The sequence below is a fragment of the Oncorhynchus gorbuscha genome, linkage group LG09, assembly GCF_021184085.1.
Source record: "Oncorhynchus gorbuscha isolate QuinsamMale2020 ecotype Even-year linkage group LG09, OgorEven_v1.0, whole genome shotgun sequence".
NCBI classification, from domain to species: Eukaryota; Metazoa; Chordata; class Actinopteri; order Salmoniformes; family Salmonidae; genus Oncorhynchus; species Oncorhynchus gorbuscha.
The window spans coordinates 19,765,225-19,787,642 of record NC_060181.1 but is presented as its reverse complement, the minus strand read 5'-3'; the positions used below and the strand labels follow the sequence as shown (position 1 = coordinate 19,787,642).

Here is a 22,418-nt window from a genome sequence, read left to right as displayed (position 1 = left end):
CTGTGTTGCACAGTGGAGAAGTGCAATCCCAGGTGGATATTGGCATGTTATTTTCAGCAAGACTGCTTTGCACCGCTATAGATACACCGTGATTAATAGTTGGTCACTGGTAGTGTTTCTGCTGCAGGCCCAAAGTATTATTAGTAATTATAAACTGGGTGGGTCGAGACCTGAATGCTGATTGGCTGACAGCCGTGGTATATCAGACCGTATACCACGGGTATGACAAAACATTTATTTTTTACCCCTAATTACGTTGCTAACCAGTTTATAATAGCAATAAGGTATCTTGGGGGTTTGCCAATATACCACGACTAAGGTCTGTGTCCAGGCACTGCAATGCATGTGCATAATTTTAATTTTAATTTAACTGGTCACGTCAGTTAAGAACAAATTCTTATTTACAATGACATCGTAGGAACAGTGCCTTGTTTGGGGGCAGAACGACAGATATTTACTTTGTCAGCTCTGTGATTTGATCTAGCAACCTTTCGGTTACTGGCCCAACACTCTAACCACTAGGCTACCTGCCACTCCAAGAAGAACAGTGGTATATTGGCCATATACCACACCCCGTCGTGCCTTATTGCTTAAAAAGAGCATCATCGCTATAGAGGTTCTCTGCAGGTCACCCAGGCCTGGAGGGCAGAGAGCTAGCCAGCAGAGGAACTATATCGGAATCCTTTTAGAAATATGCAACCCATATTCTCCCTCGATCCTCCTTCTCTTCCTGCATCCTCCTTTCCTCCCTGCCTCGTCTTTCCCTCTGTACCTTCCTCGTCTCCATGAATGTGCTTACAATTGGCTCATTCCTCCCCCTCCTCTCCCCTGTAACTATTCCCCAGGTCATTGCTGTAAATGAGAACGTGTTCTCAGTCAACTTACCTGGTAAAATAAATAATTCTCTACACTTCCCCCGACGTGTGCACTTGCATACTCCCTGTCATAGATTGAACAATGTAGGAAAATCAATGCTTACACCAATCTAATGCTTTTAAATTCATGATGTGGAGTGTGCAGCTGCATACTTTGGAAGAAGTGTAGAACATCTGGATCCTTCCCCTCTTCCTTCTTTCTCATCCTTCACTGTGACTCCCTCCCTAGCCGCCTCCTCCTGCTCTGCATTGTGTCTCAGGCAGCAGAGCTGTCTATTCAGGGAGCGAGGCAGGGTCAGAGCCATGATCCCTAGCGGTGGTAGGATGAAAGATGGAGGCCTCTGTGGACAGAACACTGACTGTCTGACAGAGCTCTTCAACAGAGCAGACAGCTGGCTGCCAGCCTTAGACCCCTAGGGGTCAATACCAGGACCAGAGGACCAGGGGCCTTATCAAGTCTTCTGCCTTACCCAGGCTGTGAATGACTAACCCGGCCTCAGATCACCTCGCCCCCACCCCTTAGGATGGAGATCATCGTATGCTGAATTCCAAGTCATCCCCTAGTTAAGCAAACGACCCCTAGACACTTCCTGTAAGTACGTACGGTAATAGCTCTATCTTGTCCTCTGATTGGTAAGGTGGAATTTTCACTGTATTGCTTACACACCTATCTGATCCTTTCAAACAAATGCATAGGAGAAGGATGGTTTCTCCTCATCCCATATTCATAGCTTTGTATATAGACTTCCACTGTGCTACATTGTGTACATGCATAATGACATTCCCTATAGCACATATGTCAGAGTCAAGGCCCGCGGGCCACATCCGGCCCGCGAGAAGGTTTTTTACGGCCCCTGGGATGATCTTGATTTATTATTAGAACCGGCCCGCAGACCGCAGCAAGCCGGCAGCCCGCAGATCTTTTACACGCACCAATACTACATTTCCCACAATGCAACGGTGACGCACCGAGCAGTAGGCTGCTTCATTTCAATATTTATTGGCACAGCAGTTGTCAGCATCACAGTAAAATTAACTTTCAGATACCCATCAAAAATGGCAAAACGGAAGGTGGACACTGAGAACCGGGGGTTTCAAACAAGGTGGGAGTCGGAGTATTTGTTCACGGAGGTAGCTGGAAAACCTGTGTGTCTTCTGTGTGGAGAAAGTGTGGCGGTACTGAAAGAGTATAATCTGAGACGACATTATGAAACGAAACACGCGGACAAAAACAAGAATATGGACATGGAACAAAGGCTACAAAAGGCAGAGGAATTAAAACGAGGCCTCAAATCTCGACAGGCTCTGTTCAAAAAAGCCAAATCACAAGGCCAGGCTGCTGTCAAGGCCAGTTTTATTTTGGCAGAAGAGATCGCTAAATCAGCCCGGCCATTTACGGAGGGGGATTTCATCAAAAACTGCATGATTAAAGTTTGTGACGAAGTTTGCCCAGAAAAAAGGCAACTCTTTTTAAATGTGAGTCTGAGCAGAAACACCATTGCCGAGAGAGTAGACCAGTTGTCCATCAATCTAAAAGAGCAGCTTGTGAAAAAGGGAAAAGATTTCATTGCATATTCCTTGGCTGTGGATGAGAGCACCGACATTTCTGACATTGCCCAGTTGTCAATTTTCATCCGCGGAGTGGACTCCAGCCTAAGCGTGACAGAGGAGTTTTTGGCTTTACGTCCTATGCATGGCACAACTACGGGGCATGATTTGTATGAAGAGGTGTCAAGATGTGTAAATGAGATGGAGCTGCCTTGGGAAAAACTCGTGGGTTTGACAACCGACGGAGCACCTGCGATGTGTGGACACAGGAGCGGACTGGTGGAGAAGATACGGGAAAAGATGCAAGAGGAAAACGCGACAGGTGAGCTGACAGCTTATCATTGTATCATACACCAGGAAGCGTTGTGCGGTAAAGCCTTGAAAATGGAGCATGTAATGAGCATCATCACGCGCACAGTTAACTTTATCAGAGCCAAAGGTTTGAATCACCGCCAGTTCAAGGCATTTCTGACGGAGTTAGAAACGGAGCATGGTGATTTGCCTTATCACACAGAGGTGCGATGGCTAAGCCAGGGAAAGGTGCTTCAAAGATGTTTCGAGCTTCGTGAGGAGATTTGTCTGTTCTTGGACAGTAAAGGGAAAGACACAACACAACTCCGAGACGAAATGTTTCTGTGTGAAATGGCTTTTCTGTGTGACATTACGAGTCATCTGAATGCAATGAACTTGCAGCTGCAGGGTCGGGATCGTGTCATCTCTGATATGTACAGTACAGTGAAGGCATTTAAAACCAAACTGACTCTGTGGGAGACGCAGATGCGGAAAGAAAATTTGAGCCACTTTCCCAGCTGCCAGACCATGAAAGAGAAGCTCTCTACCAGTGCGTTCCCGAGCGCACAGTTGGCTGATAAAATAGGTATGCTTGCCGCTGACTTTCGACGCCGATTTGCTGACTTTGAAGCACAAAAAGCAGGTTGGAACTGCTCGGTAACCCATTTGCTGTTGACGTGGAAAGCTCACCACCAAACCTCCAAATGGAGTTGATTGACCTCCAATGCAATGATGCACTGAGGGCAAAATATGCGGCAGTGGGTGCTGCGGAGTTCGCCCGTTTCCTCCCCGACACAATGCCCCAGCTGCGCATCCAGGCTGCTCAAACGTAGTCTATGTTTGGCAGCACATACCTGTGTGAACAACTGTTTTCTTTGATGAACTTGAACAAAACATCACACAGAAGTCGACTTACTGCTGAACACCTCCACTCAATTCTGAGGATTTCCTCAGCTCAGAGCCTTACCCCGAACATTGATGAACTTGTGGAAAAGATGGGACACCACCAAGTATCACCCTCAACCTCAAACAAGTGAACATTACTGTGCAATCACATATTTAGAGTTTTTACTCAGTTCAAGTTTAAAAGTTAAAGTTTAATATTTGTTTTCACTGCATGTTACTTCTCCTTAAACAAAGTGTTGTTTTTGATTAATAGATTTTTGCACTTTATTTTATTGTATTTCAATCCAATTATATTTTAAAAATATTTCAGTTGAGTGGATGATAGAAAATTGCTATTATTGTTTTTTTCTTTGAAGTAAATTTAGCCCACTTTTGCTAAAATAGAAAATATAGGCTACTGATGGTGCCTTGAATACCGGTTTCTTTCATTTAATGTTCATGTTATGGGGATTTTTATATAAAGGAAATTTGTCTTTTGTGTCTGTTGAAAATTAAAGATTACTGACAGAGCCATAAGAAAATATTGCTTTATTTATCTGATCATATTGGAATATATTTGTTAGGTTTTCAGTAGGTTCAATTAGGTTCACTAGACTATATGCGTCATTTAAATTTTTTAAATGAACAGTCCGGCCCTCGGCTTGTAGCTAAATTTTTTATTTGGCCCTCCGTCCATTTGACTTTGACACCCCTGCCCTATAGGATCTGAGCTCTCTCTCTCTGATTGATAACTACCTATTGAGAGGGCCTCTCCATCCCTATGCGCTGATGTGAAATTGAATATTTCCCTCGCTGAGGCAGAGGAGTAGATACTGTACTGTAGATAGGAATGGTGCATCGATACATTCTATAGAACTTCTCCCTTAAATGAGTTCCATCCAAAACAAACAGTCTGGCAGAAGCTGTTGTCGAGAATGGCTGCTATATAGGGAGGTGGTGGAGGTTCGCTGTGTAATTGGCAGCATTGACACATCCTTGGCTCAGGCTCATCTCTCAGTTAATTACTTGTCTGCTGTATGATTGTCATCCACTTTAGAGATGCCAGGAGCTCTGCTCTGACTGTGAGAGTGTGAAGTCTCTTAACTTCTAGGATTCCTAGTATGTTGTCACTATGTTTCACCATAGCGGTGGTGCCAGGTTTTCTCCAAATGTGGCGCTTGGCATTTAGGCCAAATAGTTACATTTTGGTTTCATCAGACCAGAGAAACTTGTTTCTCATGGTTCGAGTCCTTTAGTTGCCTTTTGGCAAACTCCGAGCGGGCTGTCGTGTCTTTTACTGAGCAGTGGCTTCCGTCTGGCCACTCTACCATAAAGTGCTGCAGAGATGGTTGTCCTTCTGGAAGGTTCTCCCATCTCCACAGAGGATTTCTGTCAGTGACCATTGGTTTCTTGGTCACCTCCCTGACCAAAGCCCTTCTCCCCCGATTGCTCAGTTTGGCCGGGCAGACAGTTCTAGGAAGAGTCTTGGTGGTTCTTGGTGTGTATTGGTCCAGGTGTATTAGGAGGTGGAAGGGGCCGGCGGTGTGTATTGGTCCAGGTGTATTAGGATGAGGAAGGGGCCGGCGGTGTGTATTGATCCAGGTGTATTAGGAGGAAGGAGCCGGCGGTGTGTATTGATCCAGGTGTATTAGGAGGAAGGGGCCGGCGGTGTGTATTGATCCAGGTGTATTAGGAGGAGGAAGGGGCCGGCGGTGTGTATTGATCCAGGTGTATTAGGAGGAGGAAGGGGCCGGCGGTGTGTATTGATCCAGGTGTATTAGGAGGAGGAAGGGGCCGGCGGTGTGTATTGATCCAGGTGTATTAGGAGGAGGAAGGGGCCGGCGGTGTGTATTGGTTCAGGTGTATTAGGAGGAGGAAGGGGCCGGCGTGTGTATTGGTTCAGGTGTATTAGGAGGAGGAAGGGGCCGGCGCTGTGTATTGATCCAGGTGTATTAGGAGGAGGAAGGGGCCGCGGTGTGTATTGATCCAGGTGTATTAGGAGGAGGAAGGGGCCGGCGCTGTGTATTGGTTCAGGTGTATTAGGAGGAGGAAGGGGCCGGCGCTGTGTATTGGTTCAGGTGTATTAGGAGGAGGAAGGGGCCGGCGCTGTGTATTGGTTCAGGTGTATTAGGAGGAGGAAGGGGCCGACGGTGTGTATTGATCCAGGTGTATTAGGAGGAGGAAGGGGCCGGCGGTGTGTATTGGTCCAGGTGTATTAGGAGGAGGAAGGGGCCGGCGGTGTGTATTGGTCCAGGTGTATTAGGAGGAGGAAGGGGCCGGCGCTGTGTATTGGTTCAGGTGTATTAGGAGGAGGAAGGGGCCGGCGCTGTGTATTGGTTCAGGTGTATTAGGAGGAGGAAGGGGCCGACGGTGTGTATTGATCCAGGTGTATTAGGAGGAGGAAGGGGTATTAGGAGGAGGAAGGGGCCGGCGGTGTGTATTGGTCCAGGTGTATTAGCAGGAGGAAGGGGCCGGCGGTGTGTATTGGTCCAGGTGTATTAGGAGGAGGAAGGGGCCGGCGGTGTGTGTTGATCCAGGTGTATTAGGAGGAGGAAGGGGCAGGTGGTGTGTATTAGCAGGAGGAAGGGGCCGGCGGTGTGTATTGGTCCAGGTGTATTAGCAGGAGGAAGGGGCCGGCGGTGTGTATTGGTCCAGGTGTATTAGGAGGAGGAAGGGCCCGGCGGTGTGTGTTGATCCAGCTCACTCATTGATATTGACCAGGACTCTTCCTGGGTTTCATGCTCCGGGTGTGTCCTAAATGACATCCTATTCTCTGCACAGGACACTACTTTTGGGGAATAGGCTATGATATTATCCACCATATAGTCCAGGGGCACTCAACTCTTACCTATGAGGTCACCTAGTGTCCCAGGTCTAAATCAGTCCCCGATTAGAGGGGAACAATAGCTGTCTTTCAGGTCCAGAGTTGAGTTTGAGGGATTTAGGTGATATTATTCTATTTGGGATGTAGACAGTCTAATTGGCCACCGTGTTTACTTAGCTGCTTGATATACAGTACATCACCATTGTCTGTCTCCCCTTAACAAACTATAGAATCCTCATTTGGTGCAGTACTGGTAAAGTAGGCTGGCTATGAAATCACTAGGGCTGGTGTTGTGCCATTTAGGTAATAAGAGAAATAGGACTTATCCACTTCACTCCCTGCCTCTCTGACACACTTAGCATCACAGACCTTAGATGGAACTCTCAAATCCTCAAAGAATGGATTTAGTACATGAAACAAATCAACATTTAGTTCAGGCAGTAAGGAAATGAGATGGGGAGACAGGCAGGTAGGATAAATAATGGAAAGGGTGGACATTGAGTCCCGGTCTCCAATTGCGGTGGGTAGTTGTATGTGACAATTACCGCGGAGTATTACCACTACGGCTCTGCATGAAATCAACATGTTCCTCAAATTAGTTGACATAGAAACGTCTCACTCGGTGTATGATTGAGAAATGTTAGGCTGCTGCAGTGGTATAGGCTAACGGGTATAGGCTAACGGGTATAGGCTAACGGGTATAGGCTAACGGGTATAGGCTAACGGGTATAGGCTAACGGGTATAGGCTAACGGGTATAGGCTAACGGGTATAGGCTAGCGGGTATAGGCTAGCGGGTATAGGCTAGCGGGTATAGGCTAGCGGGTATAGGCTAGCGGGTATAGGCTAGCGGGTATAGGCTAGCGGGTATAGGCTAGCGGGTATAGGCTAACTTAACGCCCACTGTTTCTGTCCAGCTTCATGGTCTCTACCTTTGGGCTACAAACCGTGGGTGATGACTGGTTGATTGTCTTTCTGAATTCGATGTGATTGGCTGTTGGCTTTTAGACCCCTAACTGCAGCTGGTGAAGAACACTTACAGTAGCCTGCGACCAAAATGGCACCCTACGCCATATGTAGTGAACTACTTTTGATCAGGACCCATAGGGCTCTGGTCTAAAGTAGTGCACACTATATAGTGAATAGGGTGCCATTTATTACTGCTACCCAGTAGTCTTTTCTGATTGACAGCTCTTTGCTAAAATACATGGGGTGTGAGGCCAGAAAATTGGGCTATTAACTCCACTCTGCATCCCAGTCAATTATATGTGAATTATACCTCGCTGTTGGGCTCTGTCAGATCACAGGTGATGGGCGGGCTAATCTGTGTGGTGGTGTGGGATCCTGCAGGTGATTGGGTCTTTTCCACACTGCTGCTTTTTGGTGATATGGATGTGTTTTTTGAATAAATTGTTTTGAGTGAAGATGAGAAGGGTCTCTGTACCAGGGATGAGCTCTTTCTCTGTATCCTAAATGGGACTGGTGTTGTGCTATAAGTGAAGTGACCCCTCACACTGAACCACTGCTATGCGTCTATATATTTTGCTGTGCGATCTGTCATTTTAATTTAGGAGCTTTATTACCTCAAATATTTTATTGTGCTCCTTCATTTCTTTGTGTGTGGCAACACACGTGCTCCTTGTAAAAAGCATAGACTCCTGACACAGAATTAATTTCCCAAGCATGTACACACGCATGTACGCATCTTACAAACAGTCATCTTTGCGTTCGGTATAGTTTCTATTTTTTATTTTAGTAGTAAAGTGTAGGCTAATTCAGTCTCGTAGTAAAGTGTAGGCTAATTCAGTCTCGTAGTAAAGTGTAGGCTAATTCAGTCTAGTAGTAAAGTGTAGGCTAATTCAGTCTAGTAGTAAAGTGTAGGCTAATTCAGTCTCGTAGTAAAGTGTAGGCTAATTCAGTCTCGTAGTAAAGTGTAGGCTAATTCAGTCTCGTAGTAAAGTGTAGGCTAATTCAGTCTCGTAGTAAAGTGTAGGCTAATTCAGTCTCGTAGTAAAGTGTAGGCTAATTCAGTCTAGTAGTAAAGTGTAGGCTAATTCAGTCTCGTAGTAAAGTGTAGGCTAATTCAGTCTTGGTTTGATCAACAATACAGATATTCCACATTGTGAGAATCCTCTTGGTGGAAGACTTATGTTATAGATAGACACCAAAGCCCTCTATTCTTCTCTCCATGCTCTACCATAGTACGATAACCGTGTCTCTCAGGTGGGGTGGCATTTACAAGCGTCTGACCGGGTTATTTTTTTTGTGTCCTCGCTCTGTAGGTTTCCAAAAAAGTTGCCGATCTTATCCTGGAAAAACAGCCGTCCTACGTTAAGGTATGTTTTCTTCATTCTTCCTCCTTTCCTTACACTGTATACATTTTCAAAGTCTCACTCAAACTCTTCCGGTGTTTATTTTTCGCTGATTGATATCAACTCACAATCAGTCATGCCAAAGGAGGTAATGTGGATTATACCGGCATTACCATTACGGGGCGGCAGGTAGTCTAGTGGTTAGAACGTTGGGCCAGTAACCGAAAGGTTAAAACTGGGGCAAAACTGACAGTTTGCTGACAACATGTAAACTATGTTTCATCCCCAATTTTTATTGAAAATATAAAGTTGCACTTCTTGTCTCTCAAATTACAATCAGTTAGTTGTAGGTTAGCTAGTAAATTTGAGCCATAGACGTGACATCAGTCAAATCGCCTCAAAACAAGGCATGGTATCAAGAACAAGGTAAAACGAACTGAAACGAGCCACCTACGATTCCCAACAAGGCATCGTTTCCCTAACGTTCTCAGCCAAACCAGTCTTAGTAAAACATGACTCAACGTAGATGATGACTGTCAGTGACTGCTGCTGAAGACAATCTCAAGCTAATCAGGGCCGGTTGGCTGACATTGTCTGTCGTGACTTGTGGATGTGCGAGTGAGTAAGTGTGTATCCCCTCGCTAAAGCAATCAGTTATTTCGTGTTTGGTTCAAAGCCTCAGCCAAGGACAGGAGGGAGGTGAGAGGGAGGGAGAAGTCTGAAAAAGTGTGTGTAGTTGGGCGTCTGTATCCCCATGCTCCTCTTAGTGGGAGCTCTTTCAGATGTGTACGAGGTGTTCACGGCGGACAGGAAACAACGTTGATCAGGCCAACTGGGGATTCATACCTGTCACGCCGTGCACCACAGCTGAATGGTCTAGTTAGTATTAGGGCTGACCCCATTTAGTTGATTGTTTGGTCGATAGGCTGTTGGTCGACCAAGATTTTTAGTCAGTAGCAAGAAAAATACAGTAGCAAGAAAAATACAAATAATTATTGTTTACAAGACACCGGTCTGATTGGCGCCTGTCTGAGTGGACTGATGCATTGTGGAGGCCTTGGCGATGGCACAGTCTATCAGTCTAAGACGTGCTACTGAAATTGTATATGGATGGTTATATTACATAGGAACAATGGTGCAACACAATACAAATAATATTATTTTATAACGGATGCGCTTTCTCCCGCGTCGGATAGTGGTTGCTGTCCGCGGTTCTGAAACAGATCAGTGCCCTGTTGAATTGGCACCTATTCCTAGACCATGTTGCTATGTGCATAATAGCAAAGTTAACCAGCATATTGGTGTTGAGAACAATGAGGCAGATACAGCAGCAGAATGAGGAGATGAGAAAACAGCCCTTGTCTTATTGTCTAAGGAAATTGAGGAGAGAGGAAACCCCAACTTAATTAGGTCTATAATCAACAGCCTAACTGTTAAATGTGCCTGGCTTTATAAATCATCAATATATCTACAGAAATAAGACATCCTGCTACTTTTGAGCATTTAATAGCCTACTGATTCCGTGAGCACCAAGCCTTGAGCGTGAGCACCAAGCCTTGAGCGTGAGCACCAAGCCTTGAGCGTGAGCACCAAGCCTTGAGCGTGAGCACCAAGCCTTGAGCGTGAGCACCAAGCCTTGAGCGTGAGCACCAAGCCTTGAGCGTGAGCACCAAGCCTTGAGCGTGAGCACCAAGCCTTGAGCTTAATCTTTGCTATGCTACAATAAAGGCTTTATACTTTATTTATGTTAGACCAGCCTCAATGGTTTTATTTATATTTTTTTTAGTGTTTACATTGTTCCAAATTGTCAGAAAAAATAACATTTATAAAAATAACCCTCATTATTCCTTGATCTCCTTGTTATTATTAAGATCATCTTTATAATAAAACTAAGTCATGTCATTATCAGTAGGCTTAGTATAGCAGCCTTCTAAACTCAGCGAAACACCAGCAAAACACCAAATTCCACGTCAACAGTGTGGAGGCGACTCCGGGATGCTGGCCTTCTAGACAGAGTTCCGCTGTCCAGTGTCTGTTCTATTTGCCCATCTTAATCTTTTCTTTTTATTTGCCAGTCTGAGATATGGCTTTTTCTTTGCAACTCTACCTAGAAGGCCAGCATCCCAGAGTCACCTCTTCACTGTTGATATTGATACTGGTGTTTTGCGGGTCCTATTTAATGGAGCTGCCAGTTGAGGACTTGTGAGGCAGGTACTATTTAATGAAGCTGCCAGTTGTGGACTTGTTAGGCACTCTAATGTACTTGTCCTCTTGCTCAGTTGTGCACCGGGGCCTGCCAATCCTATTCTCTATTCTGGTTATAGCCAGTTTGCGCTCTTCTGTGAAGGGAATAGTACACAGCGTTGTACGAGATCTTCAATTTCTTAACATTTTCTCGCATGGAATAGCCTTCATTTCTCAGAACAAGAATAGACTGACGAGTTTCAGAAGAAAGGTCTTTGTTTCTGGACATTTTGAGCCTGTAATCAAACCCACAAATGCTGATGCTCCAGATACTCAACTAGTTTAAAGAAGGCCAGTTTTATTGCTTCTTTAATCAGGACAACAGTTTTCAGCTGTGTTAACATAATTGCTAAATAGTTTTCTAGTGATTAATTAGCCTTTTAAAATGATAAACTTGGATTAGCTAACAAAACGTGCCATTGGAACACAGGAGTGATGGTTGCTGATAATGGGCCTCTGTACGCCTATGTAGGTATTCCATTAAAAATCTGCCGTTTCCAGCTACAATCGTCATTTACAACATTAACAATGTCTACACTGTATTTCTGATAAATTTGATGTTATTTTGATGGACAAAAAATGCACTTTTTTTTCAAAAACCAGGACATTTCAAACTTTTGAACGGTAGTGGATCTAGCATAGCTAAGCTATAAATAAGCAAAAAGGCCCGAAAGGTTGCAAGTTCAAATCCCCGAGCTGACAAGGTACAAAATCTGTCGTTCTGCCCCTGAACAGGCAGTTAACCCACTGTTCCTAGGCCGTCATTGAAAATAAGAATTTGTTCTTAACTGACTTGCCTAGTAAAATAAAGGTAAAATAAAATAAAATAAATTAAACTGGTTACCAATGTACAGTAATTACAATGCGTTCGGAACGTATTCAGACCCCTTCACTTTCCACATTTTGTTACGTTACTTATTCTAAAATGGATTAAATAGTTTTTTCCCCCATCATCAATCTGCACACAATACCCCATAATGACAAAACCCTGAAATATCACATTTGCATAAGTATTGAGACTCTTTAGACCCTGCACCTTTGGCAGTGATTACAGCCTTCATGGGTATGATGCTTGGCACACCTGTATTTGGGGAGTTTCTCTCATTCTTCTCTGCAAATAATCTCGAGCTCTGTCAGGTTGGATGGGGAGTGTCGCTGCAAAGCTATTTTCGGGTCTCCAGAGATGTTCGATCGGGTTCATGTCCGGGCTCTGGCTGGGCCACTCAAGGACATTCAAAGACTTGTCCCGAAGCCACTCCTTTGTTGTTTTGGCTGTGTGCTTAGGGTCGTTGACCTGTTGGAAGGTGAAGCTTCACCCCAGAGGTTCTGAGCGCTCTGGAGCAGGTTTTCATCAACGATCTCTCTGTACTTTTCTCTGTTAATCTTTCCCTTGTTTCCTGACTAGTCTCCCAGTCCCTACCGCTGAAAAACATCCTCACAGCATGATGCTGCCACCATGCTTCACTGGTATTGGCCAGGTGAAGAGCGGTGCCTGGTTTTCTCCAGATGTGACGCTTGGCATTCAGGCCAAAGAGTTTAATCTTGGTTTCATCAGACCAGAGAATTCTGTTTCTCAAGTTCAGTTTTTAGGTGCCTTTTGGCAAACTCCAAGCGGGCTGTCATGTGACTTTTACTGAGTAGTGTTGTCCATCTGGCCACTCTACCATAAAGGCCTGATTGGTGGAGTGCTGCAGAGATGTTTGTCCTTCTGGAAGATTATCCCATATCCACAGAGGAGCTCTGGAGCTATGTCAGTGACCATCTTGGTCTACTCCCTTGGTCTTGCTGATTATTCTAAAAATTATTTTAATCCATTTTAGAATAAGGCTCTAACGTATCAAAATGTGGAAAAAGCCATGTGGTTTTAATACTTCCCAAATTTTATCTGGTGAAGTGTATAACACAATTTCTAGATTGTTGAAAGTTTCCAAGAATACAGCGGTCTCCATCATTGGAAAATTGAAAACATAGGGAACTACCCAGACTGTGCAACCGGCCAAGAAAGACCTTGGTCTGGTAGGTAACCAAGAACCCAATGACCACTCTGACAGAACTACACAGTTCCTTGGCTGAAATGGTTGAACCTGCCAGAAGGACAAGAGTCTCTACAGCACTTCAGCAATTTGGGCTTCATGGGAGAGTAGCCAGATAGAACCCACTCCTGAGAAAAAGGCCCATGACGTGAAAGACTCAGAGCATAAGATAAAAAAAAGATGTGGTCTGATTTAAACTAATTTTACTCTGGTCTGAATGTGAAGCGCAATGCAAAGTGCAATGTCTGGAGAAAGACAGGCACAGCTCATCATTGAATGGAGCCAAATCCTTGATGAGAACCTGCTTCAGAGTGCAAACGACCTTAGACTGGGGCTAAGATTTACATTCCAACAAGACAATGACTCCAAGCATACAGCCAAAGCAATGCTTGAATGGCTTGAGAACTAATGGGGAAGTCCTTGACTGGCCTAGCCAAACCCCAGACTTGAATATCACTGTACATCCGTGGGAAGACTTGAAGATTGCTGTTCACTGCCTCTCCCCATGTAACTTAACAGAGCTTGAGAAAATATTCCAGGAATAATGGGAGAAAATCCCCAAATCCAGATGTGTAAAGCTGACACTGTTGTAACTTTAATGTGTTAGAGTTCATGTTTAAGTTTATTCTTTGAGCTGAGATATTTGAGATATTTCTTGAGATTTATTTGCATATGTAATTTTATTGGGTTGTGTTGAATTATGCTTTTTGACTGCAAGTCCCAGAAGGCCTTGCGAGAGGAATGAGTGATAACGCGCCAATTATGTGCAGGTGCGAGTGATTGTAGCTGACTTTCCGACAGCATCTTACCTGCATTGCTCTGTACCAAAACCATTGTTGTTAAATGTAACGTAAACAAGTATTCTTACTAAAAGAAGCTTTCTTATTAAAATCGACATCCCGAGTCATTCCTAAGAAGTTAGCAAATCTAAAAGACACAGACATACCCAAGACGACTCAAAGCTGTAATCTCCGCCAAAGGTACTTCAATGTGAAAACTTATGTAAATAAAGATATTTCTGACATTGATTTTCAAGAAATGTGCTAACATTTGTTCACTTTTATATCGTTCGATTGGCTATGTATAGCCTAGCTATGCTATAATATATAGTTTGTATGGATATATATATATGTAGTCTAGCTATAATATTATATAGGTATTATATTATATAATTTGTATAGTGATATGTAGTCTAGCTATAATATTATATAGGTATTATATAATATAATTTGTATAGTGATATGCAGTCTAGCTATAATATTTAGGTATTATGTCATGTGTATGGCGATATGTAGTGTAGGTATTATATTATATAATTTGCATAGAGATATGTAGTCTAGCTATAATATTATACAGTTATTATATAATTTGTATAGTGATATGTAGTCTAGCTATAATATTTAGGTATTATGTCATGTGTATGGCGATATGTAGTATAGGTATTATATTATGTAATTTGTATAGTGATATGTAGTCTAGCTATAATATTTAGGTATTATGTCATGTGTATGGCGATATGTAGTATAGGTATTATATTATGTAATTTGCATAGAGATATGTAGTCTAGCTATAATATTATATAGTTATTATATAATTTGTATAGAGATATGTAGTCTAGCTATAATATTTAGGTATTATGTCATGTGTATGGCGATATGTAGTATAGGTATTATATTATGTAATTTGCATAGAGATATGTAGTCTAGCTATAATATTATATAGTTATTATATAATTTGTATAGAGATATGTAGTCTAGCTATAATATTTAGGTATTATGTCATGTGTATGGCGATATGTAGTATAGGTATTATATTATGTCATTTGTATAGTGATATGTAGTCTAGCTATAATATTTAGGTATTATGTCATGTGTATGGCGATATGTAGTATAGGTATTATATTATGTAATTTGCATAGAGATATGTAGTCTAGCTATAATATTATATAGTTATTATATAATTTGTATAGTGATATGTAGTCTAGCTATAATATTTAGGTATTATGTCATGTGTATGGTGATATGTAGTATAGGTATTATATAATTTATATGGCGATATGTAGTATAGGTATTATATTATGTAATTTGTATAGTGATATGTAGTCTAGCTATAATATTTAGGTATTATGTCATGTGTATGGCGATATGTAGTATAGGTATTATATTATGTAATTTTAGAGATATGTAGTCTAGCTATAATATTATATAGTTATTATATAATTTGTATAGTGTAGTCTAGCTATAATATTTAGGTATTATGTCATGTGTATGGCGATATGTAGTATAGGTATTATATTATGTAATTTGTTTGATATGTAGAGCTATAATATTTGTATTATGTCATGTGTAGCGATATGTAGTATAGGTATTATATAATTTATAGTTATTATATAATTTGTATAGTGATATGTAGTCTAGCTATAATATTTAGGTATTATGTCATGTGTATGGCGATATGTAGTATAGGTATTATATTATGTAATTTGTATAGTGATATGTAGTCTAGCTATAATATTTAGGTATTATGTCATGTGTATGGCGATATGTAGTATAGGTATTATATTATGTAATTTATATAGAGATATGTAGTCTAGCTATAATATTATTAGTTATTATATAATTTGTATAGTGATATGTAGTCTAGCTATAATATTTAGGTATTATGTCATGTGTATGGCGATATGTAGTATAGGTATTATATTATGTAATTTGTATAGTGATATGTAGTCTAGCTATAATATTTAGGTATTATGTCATGTGTATGGCGATATGTAGTATAGGTATTATATTATGTAATTTGCATAGAGATATGTAGTCTAGCTATAATATTATATAGTTATTATATAATTTGTATAGTGATATGTAGTCTAGCTATAATATTTAGGTATTATGTCATGTGTATGGCGATATGTAGTATAGGTATTATATTATGTAATTTGTATAGTGATATGTAGTCTAGCTATAATATTTAGGTATTATGTCATGTGTATGGCGATATGTAGTATAGGTATTATATTATGTAATTTGTATAGTGATATGTAGTCTAGCTATAATATTTAGGTATTATGTCATGTGTATTATATGTAGTATAGGTATTATATTATGTAATTTGTATAGTGATATGTAGTCTAGCTATAATATTTAGGTATTATGTCATGTGTATGGCGATATGTAGTATAGGTATTATATTATGTAATTTGTATAGTGATATGTAGTCTAGCTATAATATTTAGGTATTATGTCATGTGTATGGCGATATGTAGTATAGGTATTATATTATGTAATTTGTATAGTGATATGTAGTCTAGCTATAATATTTAGGTATTATGTCATGTGTATAATATGTAGTATAGTATTATATTATGTAATTTGTATAGTGATATGTAGTCTAGCTATAATATTTAGGTATTATGTCATGTGTATGGCGATATGTAGTATAGGTATTATATTATGTAAATAGAGATTGTAGTCTAGTAGATATTTGTAGTCTAGCTATAATATTTAGGTATTATGTCATGTGTATGGCGATATGTAGTATAGGTATTATATTATGTAATTTGTATAGTGATATGTAGTCTAGCTATAATATTTAGGTATTATGTCATGTGTATGGCGATATGTAGTATAGGTATTATATTATGTAATTTGTATAGAGATATGTAGTCTAGCTATAATATTTAGGTATTATGTCATGTGTATGGCGATATGTAGTATAGGTATTATATAATTTATATGGCGATATGTAGTATAGGTATTATATTATGTAATTTGCATAGAGATATGTAGTCTAGCTATAATATTTAGGTATTATGTCATGTGTATGGCGATATGTAGTATAGGTATTATATTATGTAATTTGCATAGAGATATGTAGTCTAGCTATAATATTATATAGTTATTATATAATTTGTATAGTGATATGTAGTCTAGCTATAATATTTAGGTATTATGTCATGTGTATGGCGATATGTAGTATAGGTATTATATTATGTAATTTGTATAGTGATATGTAGTCTAGCTATAATATTTAGGTATTATGTCATGTGTATGGCGATATGTAGTATAGGTATTATATTATGTAATTTGCATAGAGATATGTAGTCTAGCTATAATATTATATAGTTATTATATAATTTGTATAGTGATATGTAGTCTAGCTATAATATTTAGGTATTATGTCATGTGTATGGCGATATGTAGTATAGGTATTATATTATGTAATTTGTATAGTGATATGTAGTCTAGCTATAATATTTAGGTATTATGTCATGTGTATGGCGATATGTAGTATAGGTATTATATTATGTAATTTGTATAGTGATATGTAGTCTAGCTATAATATTTAGGTATTATGTCATGTGTATGGCGATATGTAGTATAGGTATTATATTATGTAATTTGCATAGAGATATGTAGTCTAGCTATAATATTATATAGTTATTATATAATTTGTATAGTGATATGTAGTCTAGCTATAATATTTAGGTATTATGTCATGTGTATGGCGATATGTAGTATAGGTATTATATTATGTAATTTGTATAGTGATATGTAGTCTAGCTATAATATTTAGGTATTATGTCATGTGTATGGCGATATGTAGTATAGGTATTATATTATGTAATTTGTATAGTGATATGTAGTCTAGCTATAATATTTAGGTATTATGTCATGTGTATGGCGATATGTAGTATAGGTATTATATTATGTAATTTGCATAGAGATATGTAGTCTAGCTATAATATTTAGGTATTATGTCATGTGTATGGTGATATGTAGTATAGGTATTATATTATGTAATTTGTATAGTGATATGTAGTCTAGCTATAATATTTAGGTATTATGTCATGTGTATGGCGATATGTAGTATAGGTATTATATAATTTATATGGCGATATGTAGTATAGGTATTATATTATGTAATTTGCATAGAGATATGTAGTCTAGCTATAATATTTAGGTATTATGTCATGTGTATGGCGATATGTAGTATAGGTATTATATTATGTAATTTGTATAGTGATATGTAGTCTAGCTATAATATTTAGGTATTATGTCATGTGTATGGCGATATTTAGTATAGGTATTATATTATGTAATTTGCATAGAGATATGTAGTCTAGCTATAATATTTAGGTATTATGTCATGTGTATGGCGATATTTAGTATAGGTATTATATAATTTATTTGCATAGAGATATGTAGTATAGGTATTATATTAATTTGCATATGGTCTAGCTATATATAGTATAGGTATTATGTAGTATGTAGTATAGGTATTATATTATGTAATTTGCATAGAGATATGTAGTCTAGCTATAATATTTAGGTATTATGTCATGTGTATGGCGATATGTAGTATAGGTATTATATTATGTAATTTGTATAGTGATATGTAGTCTAGCTATAATATTTAGGTATTATGTCATGTGTATGGCGATATGTAGTATAGGTATTATATTATGTAATTTGCATAGAGATATGTAGTCTAGCTATAATATTATATAGTTATTATATAATTTGTATAGTGATATGTAGTCTAGCTATAATATTTAGGTATTATGTCATGTGTATGGCGATATGTAGTATAGGTATTATATTATGTAATTTGTATAGTGATATGTAGTCTAGCTATAATATTTAGGTATTATGTCATGTGTATGGCGATATGTAGTATAGGTATTATATTATGTAATTTGCATAGAGATATGTAGTCTAGCTATAATATTATATAGTTATTATATAATTTGTATAGTGATATGTAGTCTAGCTATAATATTTAGGTATTATGTCATGTGTATGGCGATATGTAGTATAGGTATTATATAATTTATATGGTGATATGTAGTATAGGTATTATATTATGTAATTTGCATAGAGATATGTAGTCTAGCTATAATATTTAGGTATTATGTCATGTGTATGGCGATATGTAGTATAGGTATTATATTATGTAATTTGTATAGTGATATGTAGTCTAGCTATAATATTTAGGTATTATGTCATGTGTATGGCGATATGTAGTATAGGTATTATATTATGTAATTTGTAATTTATAGTGATATGTAGTCTAGCTATAATATTTAGGTATTATGTCATGTGTATGGCGATATGTAGTATAGGTATTATATTATGTAATTTGTATAGTGATATGTAGTCTAGCTATAATATTTAGGTTATTATGTAATTTGTATAGTGATATGTAGTCTAGCTATAATATTTAGGTATTATGTCATGTGTATGGCGATATGTAGTATAGGTATTATATTATGTAATTTGTATAGTGATATGTAGTCTAGCTATAATATTTAGGTATTATGTCATGTGTATGGCGATATGTAGTATAGGTATTATATTATGTAATTTGTATAGTGATATGTAGTCTAGCTATAATATTTAGGTATTATGTCATGTGTAGATATGTAGTATAGGTATTATATTATTAATTTGCATAGAGATATGTAGTCTAGCTATAATATTATATAGTTATTATATAATTTGATATGTAGTCTAGCTATAATATTTAGGTATTATGTCATGTGTATGGCGATATGTAGTATAGGTATTATATTATGTAATTTGTATAGTGATATGTAGTCTAGCTATAATATTTAGGTATTATGTCATGTGTATGGCGATATGTAGTATAGGTATTATATTATGTAATTTGTATAGTGATATGTAGTCTAGCTATAATATTTAGGTATTATGTCATGTGTATGGCGATATGTAGTATAGGTATTATATTATGTAATTTGTATAGTGATATGTAGTCTAGCTATAATATTTAGGTATTATGTCATGTGTATGGCGATATGTAGTATAGGTATTATATTATGTAATTTGTATAGTGATATGTAGTCTAGCTATAATATTTAGGTATTATGTCATGTGTATGGCGATATGTAGTATAGGTATTATATTATGTAATTTGTATAGTGATATGTAGTCTAGCTATAATATTTAGGTATTATGTCATGTGTATGGCGATATGTAGTATAGGTATTATATTATGTAATTTGTATAGTGATATGTAGTCTAGCTATAATATTTAGGTATTATGTCATGTGTATGGCGATATGTAGTATAGGTATTATATTATGTAATTTGCATAGAGATATGTAGTCTAGCTATAATATTATATAGTTATTATATAATTTGTATAGTGATATGTAGTCTAGCTATAATATTTAGGTATTATGTCATGTGTATGGCGATATGTAGTATAGGTATTATATTATGTAATTTGTATAGTGATATGTAGTCTAGCTATAATATTTAGGTATTATGTCATGTGTATGGCGATATGTAGTATAGGTATTATATTATGTAATTTGTATAGAGATATGTAGTCTAGCTATAATATTTAGGTATTATGTCATGTGTATGGCGATATGTAGTATAGGTATTATATAATTTATATGGCGATATGTAGTATAGGTATTATATTATGTAATTTGCATAGAGATATGTAGTCTAGCTATAATATTTAGGTATTATGTCATGTGTATGGCGATATGTAGTATAGGTATTATATTATGTAATTTGCATAGAGATATGTAGTCTAGCTATAATATTATATAGTTATTATATAATTTGTATAGTGATATGTAGTCTAGCTATAATATTTAGGTATTATGTCATGTGTATGGCGATATGTAGTATAGGTATTATATTATGTAATTTGTATAGTGATATGTAGTCTAGCTATAATATTTAGGTATTATGTCATGTGTATGGCGATATGTAGTATAGGTATTATATTATGTAATTTGCATAGAGATATGTAGTCTAGCTATAATATTATATAGTTATTATATAATTTGTATAGTGATATGTAGTCTAGCTATAATATTTAGGTATTATGTCATGTGTATGGCGATATGTAGTATAGGTATTATATTATGTAATTTGTATAGTGATATGTAGTCTAGCTATAATATTTAGGTATTATGTCATGTGTATGGCGATATGTAGTATAGGTATTATATTATGTAATTTGTATAGTGATATGTAGTCTAGCTATAATATTTAGGTATTATGTCATGTGTATGGCGATATGTAGTATAGGTATTATATTATGTAATTTGCATAGAGATATGTAGTCTAGCTATAATATTATATAGTTATTATATAATTTGTATAGTGATATGTAGTCTAGCTATAATATTTAGGTATTATGTCATGTGTATGGCGATATGTAGTATAGGTATTATATTATGTAATTTGTATAGTGATATGTAGTCTAGCTATAATATTTAGGTATTATGTCATGTGTATGGCGATATGTAGTATAGGTATTATATTATGTAATTTGTATAGTGATATGTAGTCTAGCTATAATATTTAGGTATTATGTCATGTGTATGGCGATATGTAGTATAGGTATTATATTATGTAATTTGCATAGAGATATGTAGTCTAGCTATAATATTTAGGTATTATGTCATGTGTATGGTGATATGTAGTATAGGTATTATATTATGTAATTTGTATAGTGATATGTAGTCTAGCTATAATATTTAGGTATTATGTCATGTGTATGGCGATATGTAGTATAGGTATTATATAATTTATATGGCGATATGTAGTATAGGTATTATATTATGTAATTTGCATAGAGATATGTAGTCTAGCTATAATATTTAGGTATTATGTCATGTGTATGGCGATATGTAGTATAGGTATTATATTATGTAATTTGTATAGTGATATGTAGTCTAGCTATAATATTTAGGTATTATGTCATGTGTATGGCGATATTTAGTATAGGTATTATATTATGTAATTTGCATAGAGATATGTAGTCTAGCTATAATATTTAGGTATTATGTCATGTGTATGGCGATATGTAGTATAGGTATTATATAATTTATATGGCGTTATGTAGTATAGGTATTATATTATGTAATTTGCATAGAGATATGTAGTCTAGCTATAATATTTAGGTATTATGTCATGTGTATGGCGATATGTAGTATAGGTATTATATTATGTAATTTGTATAGTGATATGTAGTCTAGCTATAATATTTAGGTATTATGTCATGTGTATGGCGATATGTAGTATAGGTATTATATTATGTAATTTGCATAGAGATATGTAGTCTAGCTATAATATTATATAGTTATTATATAATTTGTATAGTGATATGTAGTCTAGCTATAATATTTAGGTATTATGTCATGTGTATGGCGATATGTAGTATAGGTATTATATTATGTAATTTGTATAGTGATATGTAGTCTAGCTATAATATTTAGGTATTATGTCATGTGTATGGCGATATGTAGTATAGGTATTATATTATGTAATTTGCATAGAGATATGTAGTCTAGCTTATAATATTATATAGTTATTATATAATTTGTATAGTGATATGTAGTCTAGCTATAATATTTAGGTATT

The 22,418-nt window shown here is 37.2% G+C and overlaps 1 protein-coding gene across 1 annotated transcript in view; it reads left to right on the top strand.

Annotated features, from left to right (window-relative positions):
• LOC124043095 (syndetin-like) overlaps positions 1 to 22,418 on the top strand; it is a 145,471-nt gene that overhangs the window by 22,861 nt on the left and 100,192 nt on the right. The window contains exon 5 of the mRNA XM_046361263.1: positions 8,705 to 8,758. Within this exon, the coding sequence (XP_046217219.1) occupies positions 8,705 to 8,758 (54 nt within the window). The remainder of the gene's footprint in view (positions 1 to 8,704; positions 8,759 to 22,418) is intronic.